This window comes from Telopea speciosissima, chromosome 3 (assembly GCF_018873765.1).
Source record: "Telopea speciosissima isolate NSW1024214 ecotype Mountain lineage chromosome 3, Tspe_v1, whole genome shotgun sequence".
In the NCBI taxonomy this organism is placed as follows: Eukaryota; Viridiplantae; Streptophyta; class Magnoliopsida; order Proteales; family Proteaceae; genus Telopea; species Telopea speciosissima.
Window position 1 is genome coordinate 30435934 of NC_057918.1, and position 23111 is coordinate 30459044.

Here is a 23111-nt window from a genome sequence, read left to right on the forward strand (position 1 = left end):
ATAACTAATTACACAGGGGCCCCTGGCCTTATACAAATAACAGAAGAAACATAAAATACATGTGGTTATATACAAGAATACCCTTAAACTCCTATTCTTAACACCTTCCACGAAAGGATGACACACAGAGTCCCAACTGATAGGCCGAAGGAATCTGGTAACATCAGAGCCTTTCCAAAGAAAAGAAGACATGAGTGATTCCAGAGACTTGATGATGGAATGAGGCAGCCCATAGATACCTGACCAATAAATGTAGGAGGCTTGGAGGACAGACTTGACAAGCACCAGACGACCCGCATAAGAAAGAAGTTTGCCCTTCTAAAGTTGAAGCCGTTTCCTTATAAGATCCAGCATAGGAGTGCAGTGATGCGCCGAAAGTCTTACCGGGATCAAAGGCAGGCCCAGATATTTCACAGGAAGCCGACCAATACTGAAACCACAAATATTCTTCAGACCTTCTTTTACCTCATCAGGAACTCCAGCAAGGAAGGGAAGAGACTTGGTGGGGTTGATATGAAGCCCGGATAAGTCTTGAAAGTGCTGCAAACAGTTCATGATGGACTCAAATGAGGCTATGGAGGCCTTGGAGAAGATCATGAGATCATCAGCGAAAGCCAGGTGAGAGAGCTTGAGGGCTTTGCATTTGGGTATAGTGGAGATGAGGTGCTGGTCCGTGCATAATTGGATTTCCCTGGATAGAAATTCTAAAGCTAAGGTGAAGAGGTATGGGGATAAGGGGCATCCTTGGCGCACACCAACAGTAGAGGCAAAGTAGCCAGCTGGGCTGCTATTAACAAGCACAAAGAACCTGGGGGTGGAAATGCAGCAGTGAATCCAATGGATGAAAACCATAGGGAACCTCATCTTGATCAAGACATTTGCAATAAAATCCCATCTCAGAGAGTCAAAAGCTTTATGGATATCGATCTTCATAAGAGCAGCAGGAGAATGATTTTTTCTTTCAAAACCTCGGACAATCTCATTGCAAAGGAGGATATTATCTGAGATGCTTCTACCAGGAATGAAGGCAGACTGATTCTGACTAACAAGCAGATCCACCACCTTCTTAAGCCTCAAAGCAAGGATTTTAGCTATGAACTTGTAGATGAGATTGCAAAGGGAGATGGGCCTGAAGTCTATCATCACAGAAGCACCCTCCTTCTTAGGAATGAGGCACATAAAAGTATGATTCACCTCAGAGATCTGGTTGGGGTTGAAAAAGAAGCTTCTAATGGCTTTGATGAGATCCTCCTTTATGATGTCTCAAGTTGCTAAAAAGAAGCCCATGCTAAAACCATCAGGTCCAGGAGCCAGATTCAGCTTAGTGGAATGGACAGCGGCAATAATTTCATCTTCATTGGGAATCGCATTGAAAGACTGAATGAGATCATCGGGAATGAACTTGTTGATCACATTATCAGGGAATAGATCAGACTCATGAAGTAATTTACTGCCATATCTTTGATGTCTTTCACATTTGTTATTGGAAAACCATCCGGAGCATCCAACTGAAGAATGGAGTTGTAGTTGATTCTGGACTTCAAGGAGCGATGGAAGTAGGCTGTGTTAGAATCCTCTAAATCCAGCCACTTGATCCTGGACTTCTGTTTCAGGAAATTTTCTTCTTGATTGAGGAGCATGGCTAGTTCAAGACCAGCAGTTTTTTCATCAGCAGCTAATTGGCTATTGAGGTTGTCCCTTTGAATTTGAAGCTGGATGTTAGCAAGCTTGTCTTTACATTTCTGCACGTTTTGAGAGACAATTCCGAAGATACTGGTATTCCAAATTTAGAGGGCAGATTTCACATTCCTAAGCTTCCTTGCCAAAGTTAGGAGAGGGGAGGAGAAAGCTTGGACAGGCACATCCCACGCATCCTTCACAGTGGTCAGGAAGGTGGGGTGAGAGGACCACATGTCAAAATATTTAAAGGGCTTTGGACCAAAGGAGTTATAAGGTTGAATGGACAAGAGGATGGGGCTGTGATCAGATATCCCTGGAGTGTCAAAATTGGCAAATGAAGAAGGGAAAGAGGACAGCCAAGTTTCATTCACCAAGATCCGATCCAGTTTACAGTCAATTCTGGAAGTACCAGCCCTTTTGTTGCTCCAGGTAAAGGGGAGACCTGTCCACCTGAGATCATCAAGGCCCAAATCCTCAATGCAATCATTGAAATCAGAAATAGGTTGAGGGTCCAAAAGGTGTCCTCCCTGTTTTTCAAACCCATATCTGATGACATTAAAATCACCACCAATACCCCAAGGTAAAGAGCCAATGGGACCAGCAAGGTTGCGGAGATCAGACCAAAGAGCTTGCCTCAGAATGGGACAATTGAAAGCATACGTGACAGTGAAAAAGTAGGAAAATTGGTTTAGGCAGTCTGAGAAGTTTAAGTGGATAAATTGGTCTGAGGAGGAGAGCATTGAAATTTTGATTTTTGAGGGGTCCCATAACACCCATATACGACCATCAGGGTGATGAGCAAAATTCGATAAGAAGGACCAGCCAGGAGCAATGGAGGAGCAGATCCTCGAGGAGTTTGGTTCTTTGACATGAGTTTCAAGCAAGCAGCAGAAAGTTGCTTGATGATGCCGAAGAAGGGAACGAACAGCAGCATGTTTACAAGGGGAATTAAGACCCCGAGTATTCCACACGATGCTAAGGCAAACTTTATTTTGAAGAAAAGAAATATTTTGACACGAAATCATCAAAAAACAAAAAAAATAACACAATCACAGTTACAACATAGGTTTAAAAACTCAGAATCAGGTACAGGATCAATCTCCATCAATTCCGATTCAAATCGTCCAAGAATTGGTTGGACTTGGCTAGACTCAGTAAGTAAAGAATCAGGATTCATCGAAATTGGCCCCAGTCGATTCTGAGTTGAAATGCCCAATTCTGATCCGAATTTTAAAACCCTTGTTATGACAATGTGAGAGGTGGTGATACGCATTATTATGTAAGAAAATTACCCATTCTTATTTAATGGATTCAAACCCCAGCCCCATTAGATTGTTTTTTTTTTTTTTTTTTTTTTTTGGGTAGACCATTAGATTGCGTTACAATCAAACAAAGTAAGCTATTCAAACTCAAATAAAATTGCATATTATATGTTATACACAGACATACTTAATGTGAGCCAATGGATATAGAAAAGAGGTGCATATCATGATATAGAATACCCAAAAAACAACATTGAGATGGCACTCTTTAACCAAGGCTCCAAATCAACAGCTACAGTTGAGTGTAATGTCCACATACGAGTTTTTTTTATTATTTTTAAAAGGACTAGAGCATATTACCACAAGGAAAAATATTTCAACACATGCAATTGGGTTTAGTTGCTACTGGGATTTTACCAAGTTCATTATAGAATCTCCAGCAGACCACAGAAATTACTTGCTCTGTTTTGACATGGCTGTTCTCTGGACAGTGGAGACACCTTCTACAAATTTAGTCCGGAAGAGGACATTGGCATTATTGAACATGCCTTCTTTCAGAGAGACCACAATGAACTGCAAAACCAGAACAGAAGAAGGTGAGGAAATTCCACATCAATTGTGCGAAAAATCGATAGAGTTGAATAAAATCATTCTGCAACAAATTTTATGAAATATTGCTCCATTAGACATGCATGATTCTATGGGGATAGTTAACCTCTACTTAAAAATCTTGGCTTTAACAGACTGTTGTAAGACATTGAAGGATTTGAGATTTCTAGGTCTCAACCACAAGAAATGGTGGAGGACAGCTAGAGCTGATTAGGATTCAAAGAAAAGAATAAATTAGGAAGGAATAAAAAATAAAGGTACTTTATGGGATTAAACAGTACACATGAACAGTAGTTCTTGCAAAAGGTAGAAGAAAGAGGGGGCAGAGTAGTAGAAGAAAATAGTAGAGAAGGGGAAAAAGGACCCCAACATGGGTTTCACAATTGGAGCTTTCACCACTAAATCCCGATACATTCCATTATCATAAAACATAGGGAAAAAGATCTCTGCACAACCTAAGTACCTTCTATCCGCATACCATTGTTTTCACAAGGCCAATCTAAAGTCACCCACCCCCACAAATGATAATTAACCCCTTGTATTCTCAATGGTCCAACTGTTCCCCAGAAAAGTAAGAATTCATCCTTTTTTCGAAACTTTATTTCTCAACATGGTCATATGCAATTTGGCTGAAACTCAGCATATAACAGGATGTTTAAGTGCAATCCACAAAGTCTCAATTCCAACTGGACAGCCAAATGGCAGAAAAGCCACAGCTTATGAACAGCAAGGATATAAATGTGCTGCAGAGAGTTCCTGCTCATTATATTTCCTTTGGCCCAAAACCCTTAAAATTCTTTAATACGTGGTCTTCCCATCCTGACTTCCTTTTAATTATTAGAGACGCCTGGTCTCAATCAGTTCAAGCTCACTCCACTCCCCTCATCTCCTTCCCCAGGAAGCTCTGCAATGTCAAATGTGCTCTCGAAGCTTGGAATTCCTCCTCCTTCGAAAATATTTCAACTTCTGTTTCTAATTGCCGAGAAAAGCCCACTGACATTCAGCTACGTCTACACTTTGACATTCTCAATGCCCCCCCTTGGCTACGGAAGAGCATTGTAAACAGCTGTGAGATCTGAATGCTTGAGTGATCAAAACCGATCACTCAGGCCCTTTATTTATACTAAATTGAATTACAATGAATCACAGTAAGAATATAAATAAAACCTCAGTCCTAGTCCTACTAGGAATTCCTAATACAACTAGGAATCACCAAAATAGCACTCGGCTGAGGGGAAAGAACAATAAAAAAGGGAAAAATAAAATAAAGACAATCATAGTACTACTAGGACTAGTTACCCCAATCGGGTAACCAGCCTATCTCAACACTCCCCCTCAAGTTGGAGCATAAATGTCAACCATGCCCAACTTGACTAGAATAGGATGAAAAACCTTCCCACCTAAGCCTTTCGTGAACACATCAGCAAGCTGGTCAGTAGATTGCACAAAAGGAACACAGACCAGCCCTGCTTCCAACTTTTCTTTAATAAAATGCCTGTCAACCTCCACATGCTTGGTGCGATCATGCTGAACAGGGTTGTGAGCAATGCTAATAGCAGCCTTGTTGTCACAATACAACATCATGGGAAGAGGAACAGGAGTACCAATATCTTGCAATAAACCTTTGAGCCATAACATCTCACAAATACCTTGTGCCATAGCACGAAACTCTGCTTTAGCACTAGACCTTGCCACGACGTTCTGCTTTTTACTACGCCAAGTAACAAGATTGCCACCAACAAATGAGCAATAGCCAGAAATGGACTTTCTGTCAGAGGAACCAGCCCAATCTGCATCAGTATATGCTTCGACATGAAGATGACCATTCGGAGACAAAAGAATACCTTTACCCGGTGCTGATTTAAAATACCGAAGGATCCGAATAACAGCATCCATGTGAGAGGAATGTGGATCATGCATGAATTGACTAACCATACTCACAAATACTGCTATGTCAGGTCTTGTATGAGACAAATAAATGAGCTTACCAACCAATCTTTGATACCGACCTTTGTTGACAGGAGTTGCCTCCTTTTCTTTAAGTCTAGTAGTAGCATCCATAGGTGTATCAGAGGGATGACACCCTAGCATTCCAGTCTCGGTCAATAAATCTAGGATGTACTTCCTTTGAGAAAGAAAGATGCCTTTAGAAGACCGAGCAACTTCTATCCCTAGAAAGTACTTTAGTCTTCCCAGATCTTTTATTTTAAATTCTAGCCCAAGATAAGTTTTCAACTGGGTGATCTCATGATTGTCATTCCCGGTCACCACAATATCATCCACATAAACTATTAAAAGAGTTACCTTTTCACCATTTTTCTTGATAAACAAGGTATGATCAGCGTTGCTCTGCTTATAACCTGCAGAGATCATTGCCTTATGAAATCATCCAAACCAAGCACGGGGGAATTGTTTCAGCCCATATAAAGCACGCTTCAATTTACAAACTTTCCCGCTGGTCTTATCACAAGAGAAACCTGGTGGAATGTCCATGTACAATTCCTCGTCAAGTTCTCCATGGAGGAAGGCATTCTTCACATCTAATTGTTGCAACTCCCAACCAAGATTCACTGCACAAGAAAGTAGCACTCTGACGGTGTTTAATTTCGCAACTAGTGCAAAAGTCTCTTGATAATCGATCATATAAGTCTGAGTAAATCCTTTTGACACCAAACGTGCTTTGTATCGATCCACAGTGCCATCTACCTTCTGTTTCACCACAAACACCCACTTACATCCAACTGGTTTCTTTCCTGGAGGAAGAACCACAAGTTCCCATGTATCATTCTTTTTTAAGGCTTGCATTTCTTCCATCATTACTGCTTTCCACTTTCCATCTGTAAAAGCTTCCTGCCAATTTTGGGGAATACGAACAGAAGAAAGAGAGGAGACAAATGTACGAAATGATGGAGAAAGGGAGTCATAAGAGACTACATGAGAAATGGGGTGCTGGGTACAAGCCCGAATACCTTTACGATGAGCAATAGGTAAATCAAGAGACGAAGGAGGAGATATGTTACCTGGAGATTGATCTGGTTCTAGAGCCGACAACTGTGGTGGTGCTGGTGCTGCAGTGGACGGAAGCTGCTTGTATTTGGAATGTCCCCTGTGATAGGTTTTGAGATTAGAGTCGTTAATTTTCTTTTGAAATTCCCTAATGGTTTGTTGGATCGAGTCATCTCCCCGAAGGGAATTTCACCATGGATGAAGGGAATTGTCCATAGGATTTTCAGCATTTTCTAAGTTCTCCCCCTGGGGAAAATCCGGTGGGGAACCATCGGAGGGAAGAGGGGAGGAAACAACAGCCGGTTGAGGGGTGGGAGAAACAGGTGGTTGGACCCGAGTCTGGGTCTATACTAGAAGGTCAACCATCACATCTTCACTGAAAGTCTCCCCCTGAAGAGGTGTGGATTGATAATAGGAGAGAGTTTCATGAAAGACAGCATCCATACTGGTAAAGGTACGATGTGTAGGAGGATGGTAACACTTATATCCCTTTTGTGATGGAGAATATCCCAAGAAAATACAACGGACCCCACGAGGTTCGAGCTTGCCAGGGGAGCGGGTATCCCAAACATAACAGACACAACTAAAAACCTTGGGTGGGACGACAAAGGAGGAAGATCCCAACAGTAAAGAGGCAGGGGTGTCAGAGTCCAAGACTCGGGTAGGGAGCCTATTGATGAGATAGGCAGCAGTCAGGACAGCATCTCCCCAATATTGGGAGGGGACAGAATGGGCAAACATAATAGCCTGATGTTAGATTTTAGGTTGAAGAAGGAGAAGAGAAGAAAGAGAAGAGAGCAGCCACGGTTTTGGTGTTCAAGTGTTATGTCTCTAACCTAGAGACTAACATGCTTATATTGAAAAGAATAGTAAATTACACCTAGGCCCTTGGCCTTATACAAATGACAAAAAATAAGAAAATAATATAACGGGATATTTACACATATACCCCTAATACAATACAACCATTCTTAACACTCCCCCTCAAGCTGGGTGGTATATGTCATACATACCTAGCTTGTCTAACATAAAACTAAAGTGATTGGAGCCAAGTCCTTTGGTGAAGATATCAGCCACTTGTTCATTCGTCTTCACAAAGGGAGTACAAATAGCCTTAGAGTCTATTTTCTCCTTAATAAAGTGTCTGTCAACCTCAACATGTTTTGTCCTGTCATGTTGAACTGGGTTGTGAGCAATACTGATGGCTGCCTTGTTGTCGCAATATAGACTCATAGGTTCAGTTGTCTCAAACCCCAAATCTTGGACAAGCTTCTTCAACCACAAGACTTCACACACACCATGAGCCATGGCTCTAAACTCTGCTTCAGCACTTGACCTGGCTACCACTGGTTGTTTCTTACTCCTCCAGGTGACCAAATTGCCTCCAACAAAGGTACAGTATCCAGATGTGGATCTCCTATCAGAGATAGACCCATCCCAATCAGCATCTGTATATACTTCAATTCTCAAGTGACCATTCCTAGAGAAGAGAAGACCTTTTCCAGGGCATGACTTCAAATACCTGAGGATCCTATAAACTGCATCAAGATGTCCCATCTTGGGTGCATGCATAAACTGACTCACTACTCCAACAGCATAGGTGATGTCAGGTCGGGTGAGTGAAAGGTAGATAAGTTTACCTACTAGCCTATGATACTTTTCAGCATCCACCAAAGGTTCACCACAATCCTCCCCTAGTTTATGGTTTTGCTCAATAGGGGAGGAGATTGGTTTGCATCCTAAGTAGCCTGTCTCCTTAAGTAGATCAAGAACAAACTTCCTTTGGCAAACATTGATCCTTGCTTAGATTTTGAAACTTCAATCCCCGTAAAATACTTAATAGACCAAGATCTTTGATCTCAAATGCCGAGCCAAATAAAGCTTAAGCTTTGAGATTTCAGCTTCACTGTTTCCCGTGACCACAATGTCATCAACATAAACAATGAGAGCTGTAATAGTGCTGCCATTCCTCTGTATAAACAATGTGTGGTCAGCTTGACTTTGAGTGTAGCCATTCTGTAGGAGGGCTTGTCTGAACCTCTCAAACCAAGCCTTAGGAGACTGTTTGAGTCCATAGAGAGCCTTCCTAAGTTGACACACTTTCCCATTATCACCAGGATGCTTGAACCCAGGAGGAGAGTACATATATACTTCTTCTTCTAGGTCACCATGTAAGAATGCATTCTTCACATCAAGTTGGTACAATGGCCAATCAAGATTTGCAGCCATTGAGAGAAGTACACGGATGGAGTTATGCTTGGCCACTGGAGCAAAGGTTTCCTGATAGTCAATGCCATACACCTGTGTATACCCCTTGGCGACAAATCTTGCCTTATACCTTTCTACAGTACCATCAGACTTGAACTTGACTGTGAATACCCATCTGCACCCAACCGGGATTCTCCCTTTAGGGAGTTCAACAAGATCCCAAGTGTGATTCTTCTCAAGAGCCAACATCTCTGTGTTCATTGCTTCTCTCCATTTTGGATCTGCCATAGACTCTGTTACATTCTTGGGAATAGAGATGGATGAGATAGCCACAGTAAAGGCTTTACCTGTAAGGGAGATAGAATCATAGGAAACAAACTTGGCAATAGGATTAGTGCATGCCCGAGTTCCCTTTCGGTGAGCAATAGGAAGATCTAAGTCTGAGAATGGAGAATTAGAGGAAGGTATACCTGTCTCAACTAATGAAGGCTCAGGATGAGGAGACGAAGAAGGATTTTGGCAGGTCTTCTTTATAGGAAGCCATGAAGCTTGATTTCTCCTATCCTTCATATACACCAATAACTCCCCCTGTTCTCTGTTTTCCTGTGCACTAGGAAGCTCCCCCTCAACAACAATATCCACAGAATTTTTCTTCCCTTTGTCAAGCTGGAAAGGAGAAATAGGAACAAGAGAGGAGAAAGGAAATGACACAAACTCGGGAACCTCTTCACCTTCAACACCACCACCACACTCCCCCTAAAGAGGGGACTGAAAATACGGAATGTTTTCAAAGAAATGAACATCCTTGGAGAGGAGCCACCGACGGGTAGGAGGATGATAGCATTTATACCCCTTTGAGGTGAAGGAATACCCAAGAAAGATGCACTTCAGGGCCTTAGGATCCAATTTAGTGCGGGCAGATTTGCTAATATGGACATAGCAAATACACCCAAACACCCTTGGAGGGAGAGAAAAAGAAGAGGACCTTGAAGGCAAGAGATCAAGAGGAACCTGGAAGTTCAAGACACTAGAAGGCATGTGATTAATAAGAAAGACAGCAGTGAGTAAAGCATCAGACCAAAAAGTTTTTGGAACACGCATGGTAAACCAAAGTGATCTAGCCACTTCAAGGAAATGGCGATTTTTTCTTTCAGCCACCCCATTTTGTTGAGGGGTATCAACACAAGCCACCTGATGAATAATGCCATGGTCAGAAAAAAAGGTTTCCAAACCACTATACATATACTCACCACCTTTGTCTGAGCGGACAATTTGGATCCGAGTTTGAAATTGGGTATACACTAACTCATAAAAGTTTGTAAAGGCAACATGGACATCACTTTTATGTTTCAAAAGAAAAACCCAAGTTACCCGAGAAAAGTCATTAATAAAAGAAACAAAGTAGCGGAAGCCACGCAAAGAAGTAACAGGGGAGGGTCCCCCAAACATCAATATGGATAAGATGAAAAGGTGAAGTAGATCTATTACCATTAGATGCATAAACTGTTTTACAACTTTTGGCAAATAGACAAGGTTCACAATGAAAAACATGCGAGACAGGAAAAGAAGTAAACAAATGTGGCAACTGTTTCCTCATAACAGAAAAGGAGGGGTGCCCCAAGCGACGGTGCCATAGCAGAATATCCTCCTGAGTACGTCCACCGTCTTGCCCACAAACATAGGACTAAGCTTGCAGAACAGTCTCCAAAACATACAAGCCATTAGCTTCACGACCACTGCCAATCACCCTCTTCGTCACCAAATCCTGAAAAAGACAATGGGTAGGAAAGAAGGTGACAAAGCAATTCAAAGATCTAGTCAATTGACTAACAGAAAGAAGGTTAGTGGCAAAGTTGGGAACATGAAAAACAGACTTCAAGGGTAGAAAAGGTGCAACCTGGATATCTCCCTTACCAGAAATAGAAGAGAAGGTATCATCAGCAATTTTTACCTTATCTTTATATAGTTGTGACGTACCAGTCATATGATCTGTGGCACCTGAGTCAATGACCCAAGAGGTGAGGCCGGAGGAGGAAGCCTGCAGTGCAGTGGAAGAATCGGTGGCAGAGGAACCTGAGGAAGTGGCAGAGGAACCATCCAAATGAGCCACAATCCGGCGAAATGCAGCAATGTCCTCCTTGGAAAGAGAGGATTCATCAGATTCAACAACTCCAACATGAGCCTTAGGCCCTTTCTTCCGCTGTCCTCGCCCTCCAGATGAACCAGTAGGGGGCTTCCCATGGAGATCCCAACAAAAATCCTTAGTATGCCCATTCTTGCCACAATGGTCACATAGGAATCGACCCTTCACAGCTCCCTTAGCAACCCCCTTATCCGCCCCCTTGGTGGAGTCCTGAGAGATGGAAGAAACAAGTGCAGAGTGCTCAACAGTGGGGGCAGTCCCCATAGCACCCCTACGGGTCTCCTCACTCTGTAGATATCCACACACCTCCTCCAGTGAGGGAAGACTTGGACGGCCAAGGATTTGCACCCTAAGAGGCTCAAAATCAGCATTAAGACCTCCAAGAAGAAATAAAACCCTCTCTCTCTCAAACAACCGATGCACCTTGACCTCATCAGTAGGGCATAACTGGAGATCTCTATAATGGTCATACTCTTCCCACAGGCCCACAACAAGGCTATAGTATTCAGAGATACTTCTCTCACCCTGGCGCAAGCTGACAATCTGTTGGAGAAGTTGGTACACCTTAGTAGAGTCCCCAACCCGATCAAAAATACGGGCCACACTATCCCAAATGTCCTTGGCAGTCTCCTTGGCCATAAATCTTCTTCCAATCTCAGGCTTCATGGAGAAAAGAAGCCAGGCCATCACCAGGGAATTCTCAGAGTCCCACTTGGGATACCCTTGCTCAATCGGAAGAGGGGCCTGTATACTACCATTGATGTAACCCATCTTTCCCCTACACCGGAGAATCAATTTCATGGACCGGGACCAATCCAAATACTTGTGGTTCTCAAGTTTGGCAATAGGGAGTTGGATATTAGGACTCTCAAAGGAGGAAGGAAGAAATGGGGTTGTTTGGGCTGTGTCCACAAGAGGCAGGGGTGTTGCAGCATCTTTGTCACCCATTTTGACCTTTAATCAAACACTTGATAGGCCCAAATAACAAATATCTCAACCACAACAACAGTCCCACAAATACAGTAATAGAAAACCAGGAAAAACAGAGATAAATAGCCTGAAAATAGGCCTTTAAATCCCTAAAAACTGATCAAACAACCACGGAGTAAGGATGAGTATTGTTCCTTACCAAAAAACGATTCAAATAGACCAAAGAAACTGGTCAAACAAGAACCTATTGAAGCAACAAGAGCCAAAAAACACTGCAGCTGGCGGAAAACAGAGGCAGAACAGCCTGGCCGAGATTCCCTTCTACTCCTTGGGTGCTTCCAAGAGATGTGGGAGGACACAATGAGAAGAAACAAGACCTCCACACGAAACTAGAGCACTTGGTTGCTCAGTATTTGGACTAGAGACAACAGAGAAACAGGTCTGAAAAGGTATGCTATTTTCCTTCACAGAGACTGTTCTTCACCTTCCAAACAATCTTCAATCACCTTCAAACTCCAGGAGCAAACAGCTCTGATACCATGTTAGATTTTAGGTTGAAGAAGGAGAAGAGAAGAAAGAGAAGAGAGCAGCCACGGTTTTGGTGTTCAAGTGTTATGTCTCTAACCTAGAGACTAACATGCTTATATTGAAAAGAATAGTAAATTACACCTAGGCCCTTGGCCTTATACAAATGACAAAAAATAAGAAAATAATACAACGGGATATTTACACATATACCCCTGATACAATACAACCATTCTTAACACCCGAGTCACCTCAAGGAAGTGGCGATTTTTCCTTTCAACCACTCCATTTTGTGCTGGGGTATCGACACAACTAATTTGATGGAGTATACCATGGGCAGCAAGGTAGTGTTGGAATTGACCATCCATGTATTCTTTACCATTGTCACTCCTCAATATCTTGAGAGTGGCATTGTATTGGGTTTGAATCATCTTATGAAAATTTTGAAAACAAGAAAAAACATCACTTTTATTATGCATTAAATAGACCCACGTACTCCTAGAATAACAATCAATAAAGGAAACAAACCAACGATGGCCTTTGAGAGATGGTTTTCGGCTAGGACCCCACACTTTAGAATGAATAAGATGAAAAGGAGAAGAACTTCTTTTATTAGAAATGGAATAAGTAGAACGATGTTGTTTAGCCAAAACACAGGCTTCACAAAATAAATCGTTTCTATGACATTCTTTAGCTAATGCAGGAAATAAAAGGGATAATGTTCCTAAAGGGGGGTGACCTAGTCTGTTATGCCATTGTTGAAGTTCAGAAGAAACTAACGAGCTTTGATGTATAGGAGAAGCCAAAGATGGTGGTGAAGTAGGACTCCCATCATCAAGCAGGTACAATCCACCATGCATCTTACCACATCCAATCGTCGCCCCCGTTGCCAGATCCTGAAACACACAGTGAGAACGAAAAAAAGTTACTTTGCAATTCAAATCACGGGTAAGACTACTGATGGAAAGAAGATTAGTGCTAAATTTAGGAATATGTAAAACAGAGGATAAGGTTAAGGAAGGAGTGCAATTGATAGAGCCCTTCCCAGAGATAGAAGAGAGAGAACCATCAGCCACCCGTACTTTATCTTTACCAGAGGTAGGAGAGTAACGAGTAAATAGGCTGGAGGATCCAGTCATATGATCAGTGGCACCAGAGTCTATGATCCAAGGAGAGGAGACTACCGATGCACAATGACCAGCAAAGGAAATACCTGAATGGACAAAATTTGAACCTGGATTGGTGGAAGAACTAGCAGGAGTCAATGTAGTAGAAGCAGCGGAAGCCTGTAACATACGACGGAACGCTTGAAGTTCTTCCTTGGATAGACCAGTGTCAGTAGTGGGAGTAGTAGTGACAGCCTCAGTATGATTGGCTTTGTTTTTCGACTTCCGGGCAGCACGTTTATCTTCAAAGTCAGTCGATTTACCATGGAGTTTCCAACAAGTAGCCTTGGTATGATAAGGCCTATTACAATGTTCACACTTCACGGTTACTTTAGAAGAGTCACTAGTAGTGGAAAGCCCATCAGGTGTAGGAACAGCAGTGGCAGCAGTTTTTAGAGCTGATCTATCACTGGTGGGAGTGTGTAACATAGCAGTCCGCCTGCTTTCTTCAGTATGTACTAAGGCATAGGACTGTTCCAAAGTAGGAAAAGGGATCCTGCTGAGTACCTGGACCCGAATCTGATCATATTCCACATTTAATCCAGTGAGGAAGTCATATACTCTGATTTTATCAACATGCTTGCGATAGGCAGCAATATCAGTAGGATTAGTGGGCTGGTAATCAGTGTAATGATCCAGTTGTTGCCATAGACCTCGTAGGAGAGCATAATACTTGGAAATAGAGAGGTCCATCTGAGTGGTTTCATGAATTTTTTTTCGTAATTCATAAACCTGAGCATCGTTACCAATCTATCCATAAGTTTCTTTGGCAGCCATCCATATCTGGGCAGCAGTCTCTAGAAGTAAATAGCCATTGGCAAGGTCTTGGTTCATAGAATTCAGAAGAAAGGCCATGACCTGAGAGTCATTAGAGATCCATCGAGTCTGTAGAGGACCTGCAGTAGAAGATTTTACTGAAGTACCAGTAAGGTGGCCAGTGAGACCACGGCCAGCAATAATGAGATAAGTTGATCTGGACCACATGAGATAGTTAATTCCATCAAGTTTGATGGAGGCAGCAAAGGGAAGATACTCTTGTCGAGTTGGTGCATCAAGTCCAGAAGTGACTTGATCATCTGAACCAGTGGATACATCAGAATCAGGCATTGTACTTAATATGCAATGAAGATGAAGAAGGTTGTCTTAAATCAGTCAGCAAACAGAAGATCAACCTCCAACAGGTTGAGTACTCCTCTGGAAGTGGGGAATATATTCTCCAAAAAACAGTACTGTTGGATGAGCCAAAGAGAAACCCTAAAAAAATTAGGAAAACCTGGGTTGGAGAAATTGCAGTGCTGGATCTGAATTTATTGTGTTCCACTCCTGCAATCTTCAAACAAAGGAGGTGTGCACCAAGTAGCAGCAGAAAAAGACCCAAAATAAAAGGAAGAATCGATCTGCAACTGTATTCAGAAGTCGATCTTCAAGGTTGGAGAAGTTCTGCCGGCAGAATTAGGGCACACCAATGATCTGAAGTCTTCAAAGAGGTGATATGGAGAGCAGCATCTAAATCCTTAGCAGATTCACCTCATAGATGCTGCCCTGAATGAGAGAGAAGAGCCGAGAGTGATAGAGAAGAGAGAGCTGGAAACCGTGAAGGGGAGGGGAGGGGGAAAAAAAAACCAAAAAAACTGAGAAGGCGGTTTGTTCAATCAGAATAGGCTTTGATACCATGTAAACAGCTGTGAGATCTGAATGCTTGAGTGATCAAAACCGATCACCCAGGCCCTTTATTTATACTAAATTGAATTACAATGAATCACAGTAAGAATATAAATAAAACCTCAGTCCTACTCCTACTAGGAATTCCTAATACAACTAGGAATCACCAAAATAGCACTCAGCTGAGGGGAAAGAACAATAAAAAAGGGAAAAATAAAATAAAGACAATCATAGTACTACTAGGACTAGTTACCCCAATCGGGTAACCAACCTATCTCAACAAGCATAATATGTCCTTAGAGCTCCTCTCACTAGTTGCCCAGAGGAGAGTTTCCTTCACCAAAAAACCAGAATCAAATAGTGGGAATTCAGTGACTCCAACACTGCTTACTTCCACAAATATCTCAAGGCCGGCCAGAACAAATAGAAACTCCATCTCTTCCCTCTTGTCTAGTGATGGCTCCCTTTTATCCTCTGTTAAGGACATAAAGGTTGAGTCTGTCAACTTCTTTAGCACCATTTTCAATCCACCTCCTCCACCTCTCCAACCATCCAGAGGGGCTTCTCAACAAAACCATCCCTTCCTCCCTTCTTCCCTCCAACCAAGCAATCCCACCCTCCTGCTCTCATGAAAATTGATATTCACAAACTTTTGATTCCTTCTCCTGGGATTTTATTATCAATGTCTTGCACAAGATGTGCTCCCCCCCCCCCCCATATTCATCAATCCATTCCATTTCTTCCCTCCACTTTCCGGTTTTGGTTAATGGTAGCCCCGTAGGCTTCTTCTCTTCATCTGTTGGTATTCATCAAGGTTGTCCCACTCCCCTATCCCCTTACATCTTCTCTCTAGCTCTCAAAGTCCTTTCCAGAAGCATCCAATCTAATATGGACCAGCTCCTTATCTCCCCATGCCCAAATGCAAATCCCTTAAGATCTCCCATTTGACCTTTGCCAATGATATCATGATATTCTCCAAAACTGATTCCTCCCCAATTCAGTCCATCTTGTCTTGCATGTGCATTTTTCAAAGCATGCCATGTCTCTGCATCAATTGCTCCAAATCTCTCCTGTTCCTTGCTAGGGTTAGTGTTGTTAACTCTGCTTCCTTTTCAGAGGTGACTATGTTCCCTTTAGACCGGCTTGCAGTCAGGTATTTGGGATTTCCTTTGATCCCTTCGAGATTGTCTACCCACCATTGCTCCCCCTTTTTAGATCACCTCCGGAAAAGGCTTCAGCTTAGGAATGGGAAGCTCCTCTCTTATGCTGACTGTCTTGAGTTGATAAGATATGTCCTTCACTCTTCTCACATTTACTGGTCCGACATTTTTGGGCTTCTTCAATCTACTATTTCGAGTCTGGAGTCCCTCATGTGTGCCCTTCTATGGAAGGGTTGTGATTCAGCTAGGTTTCTCCACCCTGGCAGTGGGGCATCAATCTATCTCCCCAAAAAGGAGGACTTGGCTTAAGAAGATTCAAAGATGCCAATCATGTTGGTATTCTCAAGTTGATCTAGAAGCTTGCAACAATGCAGAAGAGTATTTGGATAGATTGGGTCTTCTCTCAGGCCGTACACAACGACTCCATCCAGACTGCTCCATCGTTTTCTAATGCTTCTTGGGTCTGGAGGAAGATCCTTAAACTCAAACCTCTTACTTATGGGATCATCAGATCTCAAATTGATGGTGGATCCTCTACTAGATTTTGGCTTGACCACTGGAACCCGCATGGAATTCTCCTTCACTCAGTGGGAGATGAGCTATTTAATATTTTATAGATCAGGTTTCAGCAGATTGGACTTGGTATTTGACATTATTCAACAAGAGCATATTACTGAGCACTTCTAGGAGACCTTCGGGCAGTGGTAACATTATCTCTTAGTCTGCTTCATCTTCAAGTCTTTTCAGTACCAGGTCTACTTGGGATCTCGTCAAGGCTCACGACTACATTAAAGTCTTGTGCAATATGGTATGGTTTAAGAGCCACATCTCCCACCACAGCTTCACCGTCAGGAGGGTTTTTACACGCTGCCTCCCTATGCAGGTTTTCCTTATCCGTTGTCAGCAAGGAAGAACTTGTCTCGAGTACAGGTTTCGACCAGTCATAATAGCAAGTTGGGTCTAGATCTTTGAGAGATCTCGACGAGTTGGTGCAAATTTTTTTTTTCCAACTCGATGGCTGGTTTCGATGGGTTTTAGACCTAATTTGGACTGAAACTTGGTACTCAGTCTATTTTAGGCCATTTAAACACAATGGCACTATTAGATTTTGCAAAAACAAAGTCCAAATAGGAGTTTCACTTCGGACCCTAGGTTGGTAGGCGATGACGTACTAATAGGCCCTATTCTATACATAAGTTAGTAATTAAAAGCAATCAAATCATGCAGTTATTATAAAACAACTTAAATAAACATTACAAATGTTAAAGTGTACAATACATCAATCGGTTTAACATATATGATGCAAATCCTTCAATTTTGTAGCTGAATGTAGTCTCAGGCAAGTTGTACGTTGAAATCCAGGTGCAAAATGAGGCAGCAGCAGCTCACAGAGGAAAAATGGCAGTCTCAATAGAACTCGACAGAGAACTCGTAAGATTTATCGAGTTCTGGAAGTCTTTTTAAAGGAAAAAGAGTTGAAATCTGGGTCAACTCATGTAGCATCTCGTCTCGATAAATTCAAAAGCAAGAAACACGTCGAGATCTCGCGAGTTTTTCTTCCATGGTTGTCAAGTCCCAGTCCGCCCCCCTTTGCTATCATTGTGGGACTGCCTCTGAAGATATGGATCACCTTTTCTTCACCTGCCCCTTCTCCTCAATTGTTTGGTAGGGTCTTTTAGCCAAGTATAAGCCAAGGAGAAGAACGCTTCTTCCCTTTAACAGAGAATGGATCTGGGTTTGACATGTCCTTTGCTGGGAAATCATGCTGTGATAACTAATAAGGTGGGCAAATTATATTTTGGTGTTGTTATATCTCATATCTGGCTTGAGCGCAACTTGCGAAGGTGGACCTCTAAATCTAGGTCCTTCCGGCAAATTTGAAACTCTAATATGTTTGAAGTCAAATCTAAGAATTCTAGGTCAATCATTTATTTTCATCCCAAGCAAAAGAAACAAGTTAACCACAAAATTAATCCCCCCTGAGCACTCCCTTCCCATCCCACCATGACTCCTAGTCTTAGTGGGGCTATCCCAACCACTAACCTTCCCTTCCCTACCCATCCATCCCCCATTGTGACCCCTCCTTCTACCTTAGATCCATTCTCGTTCCCTTTTCTCCCCCTCCCTTTGAGAATATTCATGTTTCTCTCCCTGTCCTTCACCCTCCAACCATTAGGACGATATCGAGCTCCCTTTTCCGACAGGGTTCCCTTCCCTCTAGAGTGGGCCTCTCCCTAAGGTTTGTCCCCCCCATTCTTGATGGCAACTCCAAAATGGCTCTCTGTCCCTCAAACCTCCTGGATAATGAAGCCATCAAATTGCAAAACTCACTTGTCGATCACTTTATTAGCAGCCGACCTCCATTCCCTATTGTTAAGAAATTTCTCTCCAAGCAATGGAAGTTCCAAGGAGTCATGGACACATCCTTTTGGACAACGATTTTTTTGTCTTCAATTTTCTGAGGAAGAAGACAAACTATGTGTGCTAGAATCTAGCCCATGGTATGTAGGACGAAAGCCTCTCATCTTGCAGCACTGGGATTGCCAACTGCAACTCCACCGTGTAGACCTAGTTCCATCCCCCTTTATATCTCCCTCCCTGACCTTCTTCTCCACTATGGTGTGAAGATGGGTTGAGCATCATCGGATCTGTCCTGGGAACTTCGTTATTCTCTTATTGAAGGACGAAGAATAAAGAACGCCTTGCCTATGTTCGAATCTACATTGAGGTCCTTGTCGATGCTCCTCCACCCTCATCCATCAAGATTGCTGATACGTCTGGTTTCTCTTTTTTGCATCAAGTCCTATACGATTGGCTACCTCTGCACTGCTCTTCCTGCAAAGTTATTGGTCACTCAACCGCCTCATGCTCCACCGTTGTAGTCCATAATCAGTGCATCGCAATCAAAGGCCAATTGGTATCTGATACCAATTTAATGTAGTCCTAGGTAGGTAGGAGACCTACTAGGAGCCAAACAACAGGATCAAATAACAAAAGGGGCTGCTGGTTTGAATGGACAGCACTAGAATTTAGGTCAATTCCTAGGGTTTGGGTTGGATATTAGGAAAGGGGTTTATAGGGTATTAATGAGCAGGTCTAGGGGGTCAATATGGTATAAAAAGGTTTGGATTTGGATGAGTTTTGAAATTCTGCAATTTGGGGCAGAATTGGATTTAGGGTTTTAGGCTTAATGGAGTGGAGGAATGGGGGGTTGTAGAGGAGACTAAGGGCTAGGTTTAAGGCCGAGTGTAGGGAGAGGTGTGGGGGTTGTATGCTGGAAGTTGGGTTTGAAACTGATGGACAGATTTGAAGTTATGGAGGTTTCCTAGTAGAAGTAGGAGAAGGGGGTAAAACTGTAATTTCAGACAATCGGCTGGGTGGATGGTGCTGAAATTTGAATTGAATCTCTCTTAGAGTTTGAGGAAGACTCGATCAAATTTTTAGCAAGTTCTAATAGTTAGATTAGGCTGGGTAAAATTCTCACGAAAATCACCTTGTATGTGACCTTCTAGAAGGAAGAAGAATAGTTGCAGAATTTCTTACTTGTGCAGGTCTTCAATGGCAGCAGCTTTTAAGAACTAGAAGAAGGGCCTCCCGATCTACAAGATGCAAGGAGTCGCTAGAGTCCACCAGCCCTAACCCTTGATATGACTCACAAGGGGTCTTGATATGACACACAAGACAGTCTCTGAAGACAGAAGCAGCAGCAATGGCAGCAAGCATAAAGCTAATTTTTATTAATCAAATTCGTGTTCAATACAGGGCCCCTTAAGAACCTTATATAAAAGACTCAAAATTAGACTTAGACACTAAAAAGAAATTGCCTAACCTTATCCCTAACCTATTAGGCAACTTAAACTGACTAGGAAACACAAATAGACTCAAAATAGAGTCCTAATGACTTAAAACAACTTAAACTACTTAAAATAAAGAAGATTCCCTAGTAGCCAATAGGATATAAGAACCTCTTAGCCAATAGGATCACTTCACTTAAATTAGACCAATTGAACCAATTGGATGCAACCAATTTAAACTGGTTCAATTAAAAACACAAAATAAAAACTAAGTATTGGGCTAATCCCGTATGCAACCTATGTACCCCTATTTTAGGCCCAGAAAAATGGCATATTACATTAGAAACTCATGGGATCAAAAGCCCAACATGTATGTAACCCAACCCTCGACTTATTCCTAATAAAAGAAGCCCAGTTTGGTGATAAATCTACATCACTCCCCCTCCTCTCAGCCAGGCTCCTAGCAGAGGGCGCCGGAAAAGTTGTCAGCGTACTTCCCCCTTCCCCCCCGCAATCATTACAGAGCCCCTTCCTTCCCTTCTCTAGTTGGCGAGGATTCCTCTTTGCCGCTTTTATCTGCTGGTCACAACCCCTTCTCAGTCCTCCAGACTAATGAAACCCTCCAACCTATGTTGTCCTCTGGCCTCCCTATTGTCCCCTCTTCTGATGATGATGTTCCTGAAATCCTCTGCCCCTCTGCCTCCAATCTGCTACTTCGCATCCTCAGCTTACTTTGCTTTCCTCTTCCAGCTCCTCAGTCCCTCTGCTGCCTTACCTGCCTTCCCCCCTATTTACAGGACTAAGTGTTGGAAAACACATTCCTCCATAAACTAATTTTGATGATAACAAACATTAAGATTAATACTAATATTCCAATCTTTAAGCAAACTTCATAGTCGACGTTGGGAGCATCAAGCATCCAGGAAAGACTTGATCAACGGAGCTCACAATGTAAGAGTTAAGGAAAAGAAGAAATTTGAAGATTGAGAAACATCTTCTAAAGGAAGCCAAGAATTAACAAGACAAAGACTCTCCAAGAAGATTCAAGTGCATTAGAACACATTTCATTACATGTACATATCACATTACACACACATTGCATTCACATGTAAGAGACCCTAGGAGGAACTCATTCCCATGCCCTAGACTCAAGAAATATGGCCATTAAAGTGTTAGACAAAACCTATGAAGTCCCCAAGCAAGTCTGGACCAAAAATCCCCTCGATGACAATCAAAAATTAGGATAAAGCGTGCGTCGGTCGACCTCCTAAAAACTGCCGACGACCTACAGATATAAAAATACAGCACTGTTTCAGAGAGCCGCCGGTTGCAACCGACAGATCTATCGGTCGACCGACACTTGTAGGTCAATCCATAGTCGACCGACAATCGACCTACAGCCCCAAACTTGGGCTTAACGGCTAGTTTTCAACGGCTAGTTTTTGATGGTCGACCGACAACTTTATAGGTCGACCGGCGCCTAAAAATATGACAGTTTTATATCCGTTGGAGAACAAACAAACTCCAACTTTTGGCTTTATAAAACACATCCAAACAAGGAACAAAATACATCTTTTGATAGAAAAAGCGCATAGTACATTTGAGAAAGTACAAAAGTGAGAATTTGTCATTGAGCTAAATTATTCAATTTAAGCTCTTCAAAGAGATATTACCAAGCTCTTAACTCTCCACTCTCTCCAACTCATGCCATCAAGGAGAGTCATCTAGGAGACTCAAGGTGCATCACTCTCATTCATATCATCGAGCACCATCACCAAAGGGTAAAAGTGTCACTACTCTTCGATAGGTATTTATACCAAACTTCTATTGTATTTACTTGTTTATGCTTTTGATTTGATAAAGCATTGTTGTATTAATCTAGATCAGACTTAGATTAGTACAAGGACCCTCTCATCCTTAAGAGATTGAAAGGATACTCTGTCCTGGAACTAAGATTGTAAGGATCCTCTTATCCTCGTTAAAAAGAGTTGTAAAGGTGTCATTTCCCCACCTATTGTATTGAAAGGGAAATACTAGTGGAATTCTCTCAAGGTTGAGAGGAGTGGATGTAGGCTAAGTTAGCCGAACCACTATAAATCTTGTGCCTCATTTACTTCTGCTTTTTATATTTAATATAAGTGTGCAACCAATCGAAAAAGAGGCAAAATCCACTAGTGGTAACCTATTCACCCCCCTCTAGGTTACCCAACACTAAGTATCTCTTCTGCCAACTCCAAACATGTGCCCTTCCCTTTATTATCTTCAGTGGTGGGCCCACTACCATTCTCAGCCTCGCTCCACACGTATCTTCAATAGCCCTAGGTCCTCTTCTTTGACACCTTCCCACAACCCTCCTTTAAATTCCCATTCTTCGGCCGAATCCCTAATTACTTATGGGCCTCGGGGTTCCCCCACACACATCGGCCCACTCCTAATCCCAAGTTATACCCAGAAGCCCATGTCTCACTCACGCTCAGACCTATCCCTCTGCCTCAGCTAACATCATTCTAAACCCATCCCAACCCCAAGACCCTCGATCCCTAACCGCAGCCCACCATCCTTTTGGGCAGGTCTCTTTTGTCCCCCAACGGCCCTTCGTGTCTACCACCGTCGTGCCATAAGTTTCCCTCTCTATCCCAAGAAGTGGGCCCTCTCGGACTATTCCCTCCCCAATAATGAGAAGATTTTGCCTCTAAGAATGGATATCTGTGACCACCCCCTTTGCCAAGACATCTTGTTGGGATAAGGTGGGCTATCTTGCATTCATTAGGGTCCCCCCTTTATTATGCTTGAGGGCCTTCATTGTTGTTGGGTTTATTTGCCAAGTGTAATTAGGACCATGCTTGTCTTTTATGGTTTGTTGGGGTCTTGTAATTGGTTTGTTGTTTGTCCGTTTCTCCCTCCCCCCCCCCTCACTTTCTTTCCTTTGATAATGAATTTTTATTCATCCAAAAAAACAAAAAAAG

General features: G+C 42.5%; 1 protein-coding gene across 2 annotated transcripts in view; it reads right to left on the bottom strand.

Moving 5' to 3' along the window:
- The window catches only part of LOC122654219 (structural maintenance of chromosomes protein 2-1-like), a 53256-nt gene that overhangs the window by 6687 nt on the left and 23458 nt on the right, over positions 1-23111 (bottom strand). Inside the window, exon 20 of one of the 2 annotated variants that reach the window (XM_043848207.1) lies at positions 3362-3515. In XM_043848207.1, coding sequence (XP_043704142.1) covers positions 3396-3515 — 120 coding nt within the window. In that variant the 3' untranslated portion in view covers positions 3362-3395. Of the gene's footprint in view, positions 1-3151; positions 3516-23111 lie in introns of those variants that run through there. The other variant, XM_043848206.1, reaches the window with a different exon arrangement.